At 37.1% G+C, this 16,501-nt stretch overlaps 1 protein-coding gene across 1 annotated transcript in view; it reads left to right on the top strand.

Moving 5' to 3' along the window:
* The first annotated feature begins 537 nt into the window (after positions 1-537).
* Positions 538-16,501, top strand: part of LOC144960183 (sodium/potassium-transporting ATPase subunit alpha-B-like) — an 87,018-nt gene continuing 71,054 nt past the window's right edge. The window contains exon 1 of the mRNA XM_078893213.1: positions 538-1,188. Within this exon, the coding sequence (XP_078749339.1) occupies positions 1,162-1,188 (27 nt within the window). The 5' untranslated portion in view covers positions 538-1,161. The remainder of the gene's footprint in view (positions 1,189-16,501) is intronic.

The raw sequence follows: 16,501 nt of genomic DNA, 5'->3' as shown, positions 1-16,501 counted from the left end.
AATATATGTATTGTAACTATCTATTGAGAAAGGACCCCCAAACTCTCGACCATCACAACCACACGTTCTTGAATTGGGCACTAACATACATGAAGTCCGCTTGAATCAAATGTTAATGAGTAATGACTGTACTTGGCGCCGGCAAGATTTTGTCAGACTGCTGGACAGGCGCTTCTCTGGCGTTTTAATTTTAAGCTGTGTGAAATGGAAATTTAAATGTGATCATAATATAAAACAGATCTAAACTGCGGGAACGTTCCCAATTAATATTCATGTAATAATTTATTTTTACAAAATTGTTTGTCAATGGTCATATCAATAAAATGGCAAACGATAGTTGATTCTGATTTGCCGAGCTTAGTAAGCGAGGGCTTTTATTTTTATTGTCTGTCTCCATCTCGAGATTGAAAGTTTGTATAGCCCATAGATATACATCTGTACTACAAGGTGTATATCTATGGTATAGCCTCAATGGAAAAGTTTTATATTATGTTTAAAATAATAAATGAACGTGTGACAAATAATCATATTATTACCATAAAGAGTGCAAATACAGCATCACCGCGAAGGGCGAAAGGTGACTGTCACTCGTGGATGGAGAGGTCGTACCGTGAAGGTCGAAAGTAGGTATATAATATGTAAAATTGCCGTGTACCTCTTGTTACCTTGGTTTATTGTGTATTGTTGTACAGTATCTGTACATCTCTGTCAACGCAATCTTATCACTTCTTGGCATGGAAGACAGCCGAGTGTGTTGAGAAGAGGCAAGACAAGGGGAGAAGAAGGCAGGCGAAGTTAAGTTAGCAGACGACAACTCTCTTGTGATCACGTGACACAGGATCCGTCACTCTTCACTTCATTCCATTACGTACGCGATTAAAATGATATGCTGAAATAATTAATTGCAAAATGTTGTGAATAGTATCATTTCGAAATAAATTAAGCATTCAAAGACACTACAAGAGGATTGCCACACTTAAACAACACATTTCGGAACGTTATACAAAGTATTTCGCAATACCACCGCTCTCGCTCGTGAAAAAAGGTTTCCGGGGATTTTTCCTTCAGCGTGACGTCATAAGATTGACAGCTCTCGTCGCCAGTAATATTTCAGTAGTGGCTGCTAGCGCCCTCTAGTGTACGTACGCCGCTTCAGTCGAAATGGCGTCGAGTAAAGTGAACAAACAGGTAAGGAGCTTTGTCGAGTTTGTTTTTTCTTAATAGTGATAGTGATTTCATGTCATTTGGAATACGTGAGTAAGTAAATGAAATATATTCCGATAAGTCTGTGTAGGATTTATGGTCAAGTCGTTATAGATTTACTGGAAAATCGGTCAAAACGACCAGACTTGGGCTTCGATTTCCGCAATATCAGATCACTTCTGCTATCGGGACTCACGAGGCAATCGCCGGTAAAACATCGCAGTGAATGCTTTAGGCGTCAAATTTCCTTTTCAAGACTGGGGTGTTGTAAATTTATTAATTGTTAAAGGTTTCATGCATTTTTTTGTCCAAATTATCTCTTAATATCTTCAGCATCGGCCCAGCTTGTAACGGTTATTATGTCGGGGTGTCCACTCGTCCCCTCCCTCCCGTCTGCCCGCTTCTCATGAATATGCAACAGGACGCATACAGTTGATGTTGGGTATTTTTTTAGAGGACATTTTTAGATTGTCACATTGTTGTTGTTTTACTGCTATCATCTATCGTTCTCACCAGCTTTGTTGTATTGAAAATCGTATTCTTTCTTCTCTGTATTCGAATTTTATCGCAACACGCAAACCCATCTACGCTGGCTAACCTTTCAGATGCGCGTAACCTTCAAATTAGCGGCCAAGGCATCTGTCCGAGAAGGTGATTCAGTGATGATGCGACCTCGTTTTAGGGCGAATCTAGGTCTGCGTTGTCGTGTTTTTATCGTGTATGCGTCTCAGTCTTCTTATCTAGCCCTACACGATTAATGTGAAATATCTTTAAATTCATTGCAGGCATTGTCGAAGGCGTGAGATATCTATAAATCGTGTTCTGTTTTACACACTCTCACACACTAATTTACCCAACCCGGGGAGAGAATGAGTTTGACCTCTACAGAGTGCAAAGGTGAAAGTAGCCTTTGCTGACTGACTGCTAGCTGCTACTGTTCCGCTCTCTTATTGGAAATTGTGTGGATTGGTGGATATTGGCTGCCTGACTGAACTCAAACTGAATAAACAACAGACCGGCAGCAAACCGCTGAAGTTGAACATTGGCAGGCATTATAATGTGATTGTATTGTGCGGGTGTGTTTGCCTGGTATTCAGTACGTTCCTTATGTCATTTCCTCCTCAACACGTTATTGACAGGGGTTAGTCAAGCGCCTAGTTGCTGACGTACCTTTTTGCTTTATTGACCTGTTTCCTTTTTTTTTTTTTCATGGTTCCTGCCACGTCTTATACAACTTTTCTTGTTTGTTCTGAGAGTCAATTACGATGATTCCACATTCATATTTATTTTTGATTTCATTCACTCTTTTATTGTTGTCGACTTTTATGTAGGATCCAGTTGCTCCTGTCAGTACTTTCTTTTCTATTTCTATTGTCCTGGGTCATTTTTATTGCCTCTATAAATATTATTATTATAAAATGCTAAATGAGTTATATTCTTTTCTCATCTAAATTTGAAAAGGTGTGTTTAACACATTTACCCCTCTCCCTGGCGAATGTGCAAATTCAAACTTTTTTTTCCAAGTACAATAAGAGATGGAATGTCCCAGCCATAATTTTACTGGTCAATCAATTAGGAAACGTTTTGGAGGAGGACATTATGTTGTGATACAGCGCTATTTCCTAACACAATCTCACACCACAATTGTTGGGTCTATCTTTAATATTAATACTGAAGCTGCAACAGTATGTGTTGGATTGGACAGTGCCAGACAAAGAGCAGGAAAAGGAAAATACAAGAAAAAGTCAGCTTACCTGGAATGGGGATCGAACCTTAGACCTCCTGATTACTGGTCAACTGTGCTACCAATTTCATTTGGGTAAACTCTGTTTTAATTTTGGCATGTTTGACCAGTAGTCAAGAATCTTCGGTCAGGCAGGCTGATTTTTTTTTTTTTTTTTTTTTTTTTTTGAGGTGGTGGGGGGGGGGGGGGGGGGGTCGGTCTGCTTTGTTTCTTACTGCATACCTGTTCAGATTTCTGTCACACAGAGGTTCCTGTTCCCTATTTGTAACCTTATTGGATCTACTAACTTAGATCTTGTCTAGTGACGTTAATGTCATATTGGCAATATTTTTCTACGGGTATCGCTATAACTACGTACTTTGAGTCGAAGCTGAACTTTAAAACTTGTTTTGAGTTGGATTGGCACTTTTAGCCTGATATAGCTGAGCCTTGACTGAATCGAGACGTTGTGCTTTGTCAGCAAAAGTTTTCTGATAAAAATTCTTATAAAGTGGAACTTTGATGTCACGGGTCAATTGAGATTTATTTTACTTGGTTACGCCAGATCATTAATTGTATGAATAAATTATGGTTTTATGTCATATTCATTTTACAATGCATTCCATTCTTGATCGTCTCTGGAAAATCTCATTTGTTTGTTGGTCATCTCCGGTCACTCAATGTTGAATGTTTTTGAAAAGTCTAGTATTTTTTTATTTATAGAGATATATAATGCTGCTAGAAGCAAAATACCAAACATGACACATTTCAGGCTCAAAACCCTTCTTCAGACAATAATATATACTTAAAGTCCTGACCGACAGCAGAGACATATTGAGCCAGAATTGGTCTGTGTTCGGTTTTTCGTTCTTTTTTGAAGCTGTTATAATAGTATTCATTTTTGTTCATTCTTTTTTGTTCACAACTTTAAGGTTCATAACACAAAACAGGACTGGTATTCTGAATTCGTAGCCATTAATATAAATTGCTTTTTAATCACTATTTTCTTGGCTTGGTTATTGTAATTTTTTTTCTCTCTCAGTTGTCCGTCTTTGTGTTTTAGTTTGTTTTCTTTTCCTTTGAATCTTTTTTGCTAAATTTTGAAATTTCAACCAGACAGGCCTGGTTTCATGAATGGATTATTAACTGATAATTAAAATTCCCTTTATTCGTCCCATAGGGGAAATTTTTCTCTAGGGTCTATTCCAAGGAAATATTGGAATAACCCAGGCGCTGACCACAGTGCAGCGCTGCAATTTGAGCTATGACAAGGTGACTTGGTCATGGCCACACAGCGCAGCAGCGTGTGATCGAACTCTGTACCTTTTGGGTATGAGGCGAAGATCATACCGCTGAGCCAAGCTGCCTCTTATGGTCTTATTAAATTTTTTTTTATATATATGTTAATTTATCTACTATTGTTTTCATATGCCACTTTGTCATTTTCTCGTTGAGGGATGTTAATATTAAGTCATGAGCAGGATGTCAGTGGGACACAAACCTTTACATTTAGTATTTAGGTTATGAATGCTGACCCTGTTAGCCACGTTTGGGCTTAATGGTGATGTGTAGGTTTGAATTTTAAATTTTGACTTGTCCTGAAGCGATATTGCCATCCTTATTTTTTTATTTTTTTTTTTTTACAAAATCGTGTCGGGTCTATTTCATATTACTATGCACCAGATGTAAACCACCCAGTTACCAGATGGGCAATTTGAAGATGAATCCAGACTACAGCCAGGGGTGATACACTGAACCCTTTGCATGAAACTGATCTTTATTCATTGTGAATTGTGCTTTTATCCCCCCTCCCCCCAAAGAGGGTCATGCTGTTGGATTTTATTTTGATTTATGTTGAGTACATGAACAATGACATTTGCTCGCTTCCCCTTGATTAAGAGTGCTTGTCCACTGCAAAGCACTTACTTCCTGTCAGTGATCCAAAAGACCCAGCTACCCAATCGTTGTTGGGAGTAACGGGGGTTTAGGAAAAAAATCAAGTCTGCGTCAGAGATTGATACCTATCCCTGTCGTTGTGCAATGAGAGTGGTCTCAAAGACTGAATTATTGGGGCCCCCGAGATAATGCTCTTCCATTTCTTGAAAACCTCACATTGAGACTTACCTGTAAACAGACTAATGTTCATTGGAGATTTGATTTTGTGGTTGGTTGTATTTCCTTGTTTGTTTTTTTATTTATTTTTCTATTTTCCCCGGTTTTTAAAAAAATTTATATCACAGTACCCGTCCCAGTCTTCTACTACAACTTAACTAGCTCTGATAAAGTGACCCAAAACTGTTTAATTGGTCCAGCAGTCTCTCACACATTTAAATGCTGAGACTCTGGGTGGGTTGATTCATGACCGTTTTTATCTGAGGTCAAGTCAGTCAGATATTTGTGGTCTGTATTTTTGATGTGTGTTGTATCAGGGATCTGTGCCGCGCTGTGTCTGTTGGTTGTATTAGCGGGAAATCTTGCATTGGTATTGTTGTAACTTTTGCTGTCACTAGCGGAGGGAGGTTTGCACAAAACAATAATTCTTTGCTCGACATTCATTGGTAGGCTTTTGAAAAGAAAAACAACAAAATCTCCTACATGTTTGGGTCAAGGACAAATCTACTGAGCAGTCTCCGTGGTTTGGGTATAAATGGCCCATTGAGCCAAATGTATACAACTTCAGCTTTTATATGGCGCGATATCCACTAAACGTGCTCAGAGCGCTTTACAAGATGTCCCTAGCTAACAGCAACAGTACGACAAGGGCGCCTGCTAGGAGATGATTACATTTTTTTTCCAGTCAAGCCGTTAACGGCCAGGTACTCATTTACTTCCTGAGAACATGGCCAATGTTAAAAATGAATGAATGAACTGCTTTCATTTAGATTCGATTGTTATGGAAGTACGCCCACTATACTGATCATTTATCTGTTGGTGCAGAATCTCAGTGAAGCAACGCCTGAACAAAGTGGTTTATTTTTGTTTGGTTTTGATAGTGAGATAAGAAGTTTTATCTTTTTTTTTTTTTTTAACCGAGGCAACTTCTTTTATGTCCGTGTTACAAATGTTGGAATTTGACTTTCTAAGAGTTACTTGAGATAAGTGAAGTATGTCGTGTTGTTAATATTCATGCAGCTTTTTGTCTTGCCGGTTGGTAAAGATAAGTGATGAGACGATTAGATATCTTTTCCTTGACTTCTCATTCATGTTTCTGATAACAGCATTAAAACAATATATTATTTGCTTTGATAAGCACGTACTAAATTGTGATTACATAAGTATTATACCTTCGCGGATAAAATTTACTTAACTTATAGGTCTTTCACTTTGCAATCATCCGACCGTGATGCTTCAGCTGCTTTCATTAATTACGTTATGAAGTCTCTCTTTTGAAGGAAATCTTGTCATATTTTTAAACCTTCCAAGTCGAGGATGATTTTCAGTTTTGTGTTCCGTATGGGGTCTTCTCTTCCCCCAAAATGGGCAGGGAGGTCACTTGTTGTCTCTTCTGTGTGACGAAAGATCTGACATAAACCCTTCTAATGCATGACAGAATGTACTTTGAGTTAGACTCATGTTCAAGTTGGCAAATATTTATTTTTGTCCACCGGGACACATTCAACGGAGTGTCCAGTGTCATGGCGCTGGAAGATTACTTTTTTACTTCCTTCAAATCTAGTAATCTTGCAATGATATGTCATAGGTCTTGACATTATATTATGAAGTCCTTCAAGTTCTTGTGCTCCTTTATTAATATAATTTGTTTCACTACATCCTACAACTGGATGTGGCAGTGGCCAGTGCGGCGCCTCCCCCCCCCCCCCTCTCTCTCTCCCCCTCAGCCAGGCGGAGGGTGTCGTGTCAATTGTATCCCAAGTTAGGCTCTCTGACACCGTGTGGTATTTTTATTCTTTGTTATCATATGGCACTTCTCTATATTATATATTTCTCATCATTATTGATATAAGTACCCGCTCCACACCTTTTATTTATTTATTTATTTTTTTTTTTTGCGGGTGGTTGGATGGGAGCATCACCCTTGAATCATATACCTATGATGTTCGCATGGGTGTACGATCCGATAGTGATGTCGTTTCTTCTTCTCTTTACTAGCCTATCCTGCTTCTTTGGTTTGTGATTGTATTTTTGACAGGGGATATTTTTTTTCCTGTAAATCCTCTGCCTGTTTGTTCTTGGTTATTTATAATTTAGCTTATGATATCTTTAGGTTATGATTTTGATTGACATTTGTACTATTTTTGTTAGATTGCTTGTTTTTTTTTGTTTCAGCGGTCTCTCATATAACCTCAATTGTGTTGGAAGAGACATAAAGCAACAAACAAACAAAACAAAACACACCTTTTTTTCTTTTCTGAATGTAATTAGATTGTACCCTTTGTTGGGGGGGGGGGGGGGGGGGGGGTCTCTGGAATGTCGGTGTCTGTATGCGTGAATCAGCCTTTTATCTTGGTATAGATTTGTTGGCATCGATGTGTGACTAAATATAAAAATGACTTTATTCGTTTATGAATATTAAGTATGCCAGAATGATTTATTGTCATCGTTATCGTGACTAATATTTTGTTTTTACATCTAAGTGACAAATTAGGGAGCAGGCAATGGGGCAAGATAAAGATCTGGATATGTGTTATTTTATTATCGTTCATGTTAAAATCATTGTTATAGTTGACGGGCACACATTGACGTCTTGGGTTTAAAACCTGTTGATACGCTGGGAGTTTCTTACGAAGTAAAGCATTTTCTGACCAACATGAGAAACCTTTAATTTGAAGTTTTCATTGCCTGGGGGGGGGGGGGGGGGGGGGGTCGTCATTTGACGAGGGTTCTTATCCAGGGATACTGCACAATTTTATTATGTTGTTTTTTTTTTGTTTTTTTTTTGGTGTCCAATGCAGTGAACACTAATCTAAAGGCTTGATGATTTTTACGTATGAACAAAACTCGTATTTACATTGGATATACAATACGCCTCAATGCTGGGAATCTCGTCTATTATGTATAACTATTACTCAAGTTACAAATCAAAGGGCTGAATCCCGTACTGTACTAGTACGAAACAGATTCCTCCAATGTGTGTTGTTTTGTTGTAGATCTAATAATTGCCTTTTCTAAAACCATTGACTGACTCTGACAACAACTGTTTTAATTACATTTGGGTATTTGTACCTCTGTTAGGCAATGGGGGGTTCAGTGAGTTCCCCAAGGAATGGTGATGGAATGCGTTAATATAATTTTTTGGCGAGTGTGTGTTGATAGATATCTCGAAGCAAATCTTATTTTCCTTACATTATACATATCACGTCAGTCTTCTTATCAGAAAAAAAAGTGATAATTATTCTAGATTCAAGCTGCGTAAATTTTAAAATTATTATTAGAGTTTCTTCATTTCTGATGTTCGTTGTCCAATATATTTTTTTGTTTGTTTTTGTTTTTTGTTTTTGAAATTTACATAGATCGAGACGAATCTTCTGAACCATCAAAATCGACCCGGTATTAACGTCTTATGGTACGCGCAAATGAATAGGGTAGACATGGCGATTTTAACCCCAAGGTCAAATTAAGGACCAATCATTGTAATCTTTGAGTTTGAGTCAACGGGTGAAAGGATTACCCTCGATTAAAAACAAAACAAAAACGGTATGAACGTTACTCGTGTATCAATCTGTAAAAAAATTAATAGTTTTATAATTTTTAGATTTTCTAGTACTTATATGCTTGTTGGCAAAAATTGAACATGGGCTGTACGGTACGGAACAATTTTAATCCCCAACACTATTTAAAAAGATTAGATGTGTAACATAAATTTTCTGTCGACACATCTTCACATCAGTAGTGTGCCTGCTTTAAAATTTCTTCAATGCAGCTGAGACTACCTCGTATACCAGTGTGCGTGTGTTGGGGGAGGGGGGGGGGGGCGGTGCAGTTGAAAGGGGGGTGTTGATTATTTTATTGTTGATAAGAGGTTTTAATTGGGCCCTGGTTTGTAAGAACTGGGTGTCCTTGATTAAAAACAAAACAAAAACGGTATGAACGTTACTCATATCAATCTGTACAAAATCGTTATGTAATTTTTAGATTTTCTAGTACTTATATGCTCGTTGCAAAAATTTAGCTTGGGCTGTACGGAACAATTTTAATCCCCAACACTATAAAAAAAAGAATAGATATGTAACAAATTTTATGGTTGTAGACCTGTTAACTCACTCAACCCTAACACCGACTATATCCGTCGTTTACCCTTGGTTACTTTTACCCCATTCCTATTACTAAATTTTTCTGAGACAAATTATAGGCTTAGTATCAAAGTTAATGTTTTTAGTTTTTGCATGTTAATTATAGTTGAATAAAACTATATGTACATGCTCAAGTTTTAATACATTTTGTCCAATTTCGAAAAGTAGAAAAAATATATAGGATTGAGTTAAGACTACCTCGTATACCAGTGTGGGTGTTGTGTGTTTGTGTGTGTGTGTGGGTGTGTGTTTTGCGGGGGGGGGGGGGGGGGGGGGGTGGATTTTTTTTTTTTGATAAGAAGTTTTAATTGGGCCCTGGGTTGTAAGAGCTGGGTGTCCTTACTGAAATAGGTCAATGTCACAGTGTACTCTTGGGAAAATAAAGTTTGTATCGGTTTAAATTCTGGGGACATCGTGATTTCACAAAATTGACATGGACATTCTGACTTGGTCTTAAATTTTAAATTACGAGTCATAAAATACAAACCATACCCTAAAGAGCCCGTCTGCGATACAACTGTGTAGATGAAATGGTGAAAGGGGGGGGGGGGGGGAGTTGGGGAGACAAGTTTAAGGCATTCGGCAACAACTTTTTTTTATTTTTCTGTTTCTTTTTAATGTGATGAATGGGCGTCTGGTTGAAATTTTAAATTTCGGATTTCCTCTAAAAGCCGTGTAAATGCTCTCTAAGCATCTTAAGGCCCCGGTGACTTGTTTAAAAATATTTGACAAGAAGCTTTAGGGGCATTACGAGCCGAGGTGGTCGCATCGATTTCTGTAGCCCAGGGTAGTTTTGCATAATAGTATGTTGGATAGTCAAATATTTGCCCTGGATCTCGAATGTGTTTTCAGTAAAGACTGTTTGATACGTCGCGGAAGGGGGGGGGGGGGGGGTTGGGGAGGTATTTAGGAGAAAAAAATATGAAAATACTTTTTTAAAAATTTGTTATTAATAGTGTCCTTTAAATAAAATGACAAAGTTTATTTTATAGTCGTAATTTTATACTATTTCTTCGAGTGTTTATTTGATGATGGTAGAACCTACGCACGAATCCTTTGGTACCAAACCCGGGTGTACATTTTTAGCAGGTCAGCATCTGATGTCCGGACGTAATTATGCGCTTGGCTTCGCATTGTATTGTGATGGTCAATACTTTTCGTTGGTTTGAGAGTATTTCCATTTTCTCATTATTATCATCATCTTCTTCTGCTGCTTGTTGTTGTTGTTGTTGTTGTTCTTCTTCTTCTTCTTCTTCTTCTTCTTCTTCTTCTTCTTCTTCTTCTTCTTCTTCTTCTTCTTCTTCTTCTTCTTCTTCTTCTTCTTCTTCTTCTTCTTCTTCTTCTTCTTCTTCTTCTTCTCCTCCTCCTCCTCCTCCTCCTCTCTCTACCGACCGACCGACAAACTCAGTTTCCGCCATGTTGCTTTTTTTTTTCTTTCTAAATACCTGTTTTGTCGTTTTTGTTTCTCTCTTTATTTTAAAAAATTGATTTTCCCCCTCTGCTGCTCGAGTTGGCAGGTCTTCCAGCATACAAACATGCTGAAATGGGCCATGGTCCACAAACGATTTCATCTCACACCGATGTTTGCGTTCTGCACAATAGACGGGCCTCGGTTGTCTGTTTGCCAGCATCTCGCGTCAAAACCCGATTTGTTTTGGTTTTTTGGTTTTGCTTCAGTGTTCCATGCAGTTTTACCCATTGCTCCATTCGCGATGATAATGTTAATGATAATGATGACGACGACGTACTTTTGCAACTGATCAATAATGGCTACTACTCTTTCCCATAACAAGTTATATTTGTTGTCATAATATGGCCGTCTTGAAAAGAACAGATCCATGCTTTCAAGCATTTTAATATAGATCTAGTGTTATAAATACTACAGTGCTCGGAAAAAAAGCAACACGTATTTAAAATTTTGACCAGACAACCCGTCCTCCAATTATTGATCATGATGGATTATAATAACTCAAACCTGAGACTTCGTGACCAAGATTTTAAATACGTGTTGTTGTTTTTTTCGAGAATACCGGAGAATTGACATCCGTCTATCCTTATTTAAAGTTCATGTATTTTTTAATTAAAAAAAATAATTTGATTCTTTTGCAAATAAATTTTAAATTGGTTGTTTGTTGCAAGTCTGCTTTGTTTATATTAGGTTTTGTTTCTAATTGTTACATATCATTAAAAATTGTCACGGTCTACGTACGAAGTATGTTTACAAATAAATAAATAAGTACACAGTGGTCACGATGATATGGTATCGATCCCGTGGAGAATATCAATCCAATACCCGATACTATTTTTGATGACTGATCGTTGGTCCCTGGAGACAAACAAAGCATTAGGCTATTACTGTTATGAATATTGCAGCACCCATCTCCGAAATTTGGCGTCATTAATCTAATAGCTGCCTGGATGTGTGGCTGTCTTATTGACAAGTTTTGGTGTTCCATTGCTATTATCCGTAGGGCATGCAGACATTCTTCTTCTTCTTCTTCTTCTTCTTCTTCTTCTTCTTCTTCTTCTTCTTCTTCTTCTTCTTCTTCTTCTTCTTCTTCTTCTTCTTCTTCTTCTTCTTCTTCTTCTTCTTCTTCTTCTTCTTCTTCTTCTTCTTCTTCTTCTTCTTCTTCTTCTTCTTCTTCTTCTTCTTCTTCTTCTTCTTCTTCTTCTTCTTCTTCTTCTTCTTCTTCTTCTTCTTTTCTTCTTCTTCTTCTTCTTCTTCTTCTTCTTCTTTCTTCTCTTCTTCTTCTTCTTCTTCTTCTTCTTCTTCTTCTTCTTCTTCTTCTTCTTCTTCTTCTTCTTCTTCTTCTTCTTCTTCTTCTTCTTCTTCTTCTTCTTCTTCCCTGATACATATGGTCTCAGGAGGAAATAAGTAACTGATTATAGCAAATGAATAAAGTATTTGGTTGGGTGCTTGAGAAGGTTTTCTTTACACATCAGGTTTACAAGACACTCGCTTAAAGTTGGCCATTGAAATTAAAGGATATAATATAGGGGGAGGGGGCGTGTCGTACAACGGGGTATGTATATATAATCTTTTAATTTGTACTTACTGGGTGGGGTTCCTGACCTCCCATAGCGGGCAGGGAGGTACATACTGTGTCTTCTATCCCCTTATATCTGTTTTCCAACATACTTTCTGTCTTTGTCTTGGAATGAGATTACTTGGTTTTGTCCTGGCTGGGAGGGAAACAGTCAAATGCATAGTTATTGTTTTGAGAGATGATATTTTTTCCTTGTAAATCATCTCTCTGTTATGTATTATTATATTTATTTTTAATGTATAATGTAAGCATTTGAGTGTATTCCTCCTTGTTGGATTTTGTGCTTGTGTCTGGATGAGACTTATAGGTGATCTCAAACTAAGTACATTGGTGGTATGCTCTTGGAATCTACATCTGATCCCTATTTTTTCCCCAATTCCCCTTTTTCTTACTCTCTCTTGGGTGCTTTAATTGTAATTCCAGAACTTTCGACTATCCCATTTTCTTCCTTTTTACTGGCGCTGATATAACCTAAATGTGTTGCAAGCGCCGTAAAACCCTTAAAAACAAAACAAAAACAATTTGTACTTAGAATCAGAAGGTTCCGAGTTAGATTGACCCAGCCAGCCGGGCTGGGCTATCTTGACATTCAGCAGGTCATCATGCCCTCTGTCATTTTTGAAAAATAATTAAGAAAAACCTTTAGGGATGAATGTACAGTGGAATCCCGATAAAGCAACACCCCCTGACCAGAAAGTTTGTTTGACTTCAAGCAAGGTTGATTATATCAATTGAATTCAGTAGTCTGATGTCACGCCGCCCGGCAACGGCGGCCATCTTGGTTCTAAACAAAGGAAATCATTACTTTTTATTCTTCATGCTGGCTAGAACTTTTCAAATGCCTTGTGATCAAAATGTGTAAAAGTCAAAACAAGATCAAATTTATGTTTTTTTCCCCTCTGGATACGCTTTTATGCTCGCTGGAGAAATATTTCATACGGGCGTCCGCCATTGTTCCGATAGTTTAGAGCCAGTGTTACTAAGTTACCATGCGTCATTAAGAAGGAAGTGACGTTACGACTGTTGAAGAGTATTAGCACTTAGAAGACAGAAAATTTGAGACTAACAAGAGGTATTTAAGCAGAAGTTGACTTTAAGAGCGTTAGCCTATTTATCTATTCTACTGTAGGGAATCTATTTATTTTTCCTTTTTTTTTTTTTTTTTTTAACATGAAAATCTTTATTTGAATTGTCGTGGAGTCTCGACACTTGAGATTTTTCAAGAGTGGTGGTAGATGTTAATGATATGTCGCTGTTGAGAGGCTGAAAAGTTAAGATGTGTGCTCGATATACAACATATAGGGTTGACTATTTGCTTATCGTAAACTTGACAAATACTGTGTGGTTTGACAAATACTGTGTGGTTGACAATTGACAAATACTGTGTGGTTTGACAAATACTGTGTGGTTTGACAAATACTGTGTGGTGTATTTAATTCTCGCTCTCTCTCTCTTACTTTCTCTCTCTCTCTCTCTCTCTCTCTCTCTCTCTCTCTCTCTCTCTCTCTCTCTCTCTCTCTCTATTTCTCTCTTTCTTTCTTCTTTACTTATATTAATGAAATTCACTTCCGTAAGTGAAAGTCGCGGACAGGCAATGATTTGCGTGTTGTCCCCTTGACACAGCGTTAAACTTTATAGAGCAACACCCCCCCGGTTGATACGATGTAGATGTGTATGTATGTTTTAAATTCCAGCCACCATGTTTGAATTATTTTCTTGGTTGAAGGAAGATGGGATAGTACCAAGTTCCTTTTTAAGTGGCACCGATGAAATTTCAGGATTTGTCTTTTAATTTCTGCTTTCATAGACTCGATCGATGTCATTTTCACGTCAGTTTTTGCCACTGAATTGTCAAATTTACTTGTGGTGTTGTAAATAACAATGTGAAATTGAATGTAAGCTTCAATTTAATAAACGAAACCAGATAAAACGGATGTTTCGGGTTTCCCCTTTATTAACAAAACAGGATGGGATATTTCTCCTCGTTCGTGCATCCAACCTTTTTTTAAAAATTGATTCGTTACATTTGGTGTCCTATAGACTGTGGATTCATCCTGACAACCTTGGCTTGTAGTCAGTTCGGTGTGTGTGTGTGTGTGTGTGTGTGTGTGTGTGTGTGTATTGCTCGAAAGTCATGGTCGATCGAGTGGTCTCATTCTCGTGTGCCTCGATACTGCCTGTCCCCTCATTAAATTAACTGATCTACTGGTTTTACTCATTTAGTAATATCGTGTGCGCATGTACACATACTCACCAAGTTTTATCTATAAAAGAAAGAGGGGGGGGGGGGGGGGGGGGAGGGAATGGTTCCCTTAATAATGAATTGTAATGACATTTCACATGGCTACTACCTATTTTTATCCCTGCCATCTCCAGATGACCTTGACCTTTTCCATTTGTTCAATTAATGAATTCTAATGTTCAGCTCGCTTACTTTTTATTTCATTTTTTTTTTAGGAGAAAAGATAATGGAAGACGATAACAATGTGGAAAGTGATTTTTTATTTTAAAAAATAATTACATTTTTATTTATTTATTAATTATTATTATTATTATTATTATTATTATTATTATTATTATTATTATTATTATTATTATTATTATTATTATTATTATTACTATTATTATTATTACTATTATTATTATTATTATTATTATTATTATTATTATTATTATTATTATTATTATTATTATTATTATTATTATTATTATTTTGATGGAGTTGCAGTGACATGCACATAATTAGCAGGTCTTATTATCAAACGCAATTATGGACAGTTCGATTTGACATTGTTGTATTGGACAATGTTTTGCGTTGGTTTGAGAGTTATTTCCATAGTACTCTGTTGTATTGGACAATATTTTGCGTTGGTTTGAGAGTTATTTCCATAGTACTCTGTTGTTTTGGACAATATTTTGCGTTGGTTTGAGAGTTATTTCCATAGTACTCTGTTGTATTGGACAATATTTTGCGTTGGTTTGAGAGTTATTTCCATAGTACTCTGTTGTATTGGACAATATTTTGCGTTGGTTTGAGAGTTATTTCCATAGTACTCTGTTGTATTGGACAATATTTTGCGTTGGTTTGAGAGTTATTTCCATAGTACTCTGTTGTATTGGACAATATTTTGCGTTGGTTTGAGAGTTATTTCCATAGTACTCTGTTGTATTGGACAATATTTTGCGTTGGTTTGAGAGTTATTTCCATAGTACTCTGTTGTATTGGACAATATTTTGCGTTGGTTTGAGAGTTATTTCCATAGTACTCTGTTGTATTGGACAATATTTTGCGTTGGTTTGAGAGTTATTTCCATAGTACTCTGTTGTATTGGACAATATTTTGGGTTGGTTTGAGAGTTATTTCTATTTTACTCGTACATCGAGCCCATAATAATTTGGGTTATCAGACTTGCAAATAAGTAAATATCGAGTTGCAACATTCCGTTGTAAGTGCATGTAGTCTTAGTTTGGGTATGTCCACGAGTCCAATTAATAAATCACGAAGGTCACGGGATCAATATGAAAGCTACTTGTGAGTTGTCGGCCCTGTGAATTTGTGACGTAATTCCGTCAAAGGATTTGATCGGATTATCACCTACGCGTACTTAATTACAAGACTTAATTGTTATTATTTATAACTTTGGCTATTTTTGAAAGCTAGTGTGGTTGGCTTAGAGCGTCTAGCCGGTTTTTAATCCTCTCCTTACCATCTGCAGTAAAATCGTCACATTTGTTACGACACAATATACATTTTTCTTAGATTTATTTTGTACATCACAAACTTTGAAGAAAGATCTTTGTTTAATTAATAAGAACATAAAGTTTGTTTGTAGAGAGCTTGTTGGAGTTTTTTTAAAAAATCAGTTTTTCTTCGGGGTAAGTCTGCCATTTTGGGAAAATACTGAAAAGCATCGATAAGGAGAGAGTTAAGATACTTATGGACCCCAACTTTGATGACGGCCAGTTTTCAGCTGTGCTAGCGTATGTCTTTGCAGGTAGAATTTAAATCAGCTTGACCCATGGCGAGCGGGAGCCTATCTAATTTGTTATGAGAATATAAAACGCACGGAGCAATACGTAAGCCATTAGGCACACACTCACTGCCTGCTGTGCAGGTCGATATGTAGGACAGCCATGAAAGACCTCCATCTGTCCGTCAATTTAAATTTGTAATCTGCATACATTTATAATCATTATTTTATGTGGCTAATGCGACCATTCGTTTTTGTATTGAAATGGTACAAGTTCAAATTCTTAGATAGTCATTGGATTAAAAA

Source organism: Berghia stephanieae, chromosome 14, assembly GCF_034508935.2.
Source record: "Berghia stephanieae isolate SIO BIC M18660-M18661 chromosome 14, UCSD_Bste_1.3, whole genome shotgun sequence".
Classification (NCBI taxonomy): domain Eukaryota; kingdom Metazoa; phylum Mollusca; class Gastropoda; order Nudibranchia; family Aeolidiidae; genus Berghia; species Berghia stephanieae.
The sequence above is the reverse complement of the archived record's forward strand: the minus strand, read 5'-3'. Positions and strand labels throughout refer to the sequence as shown.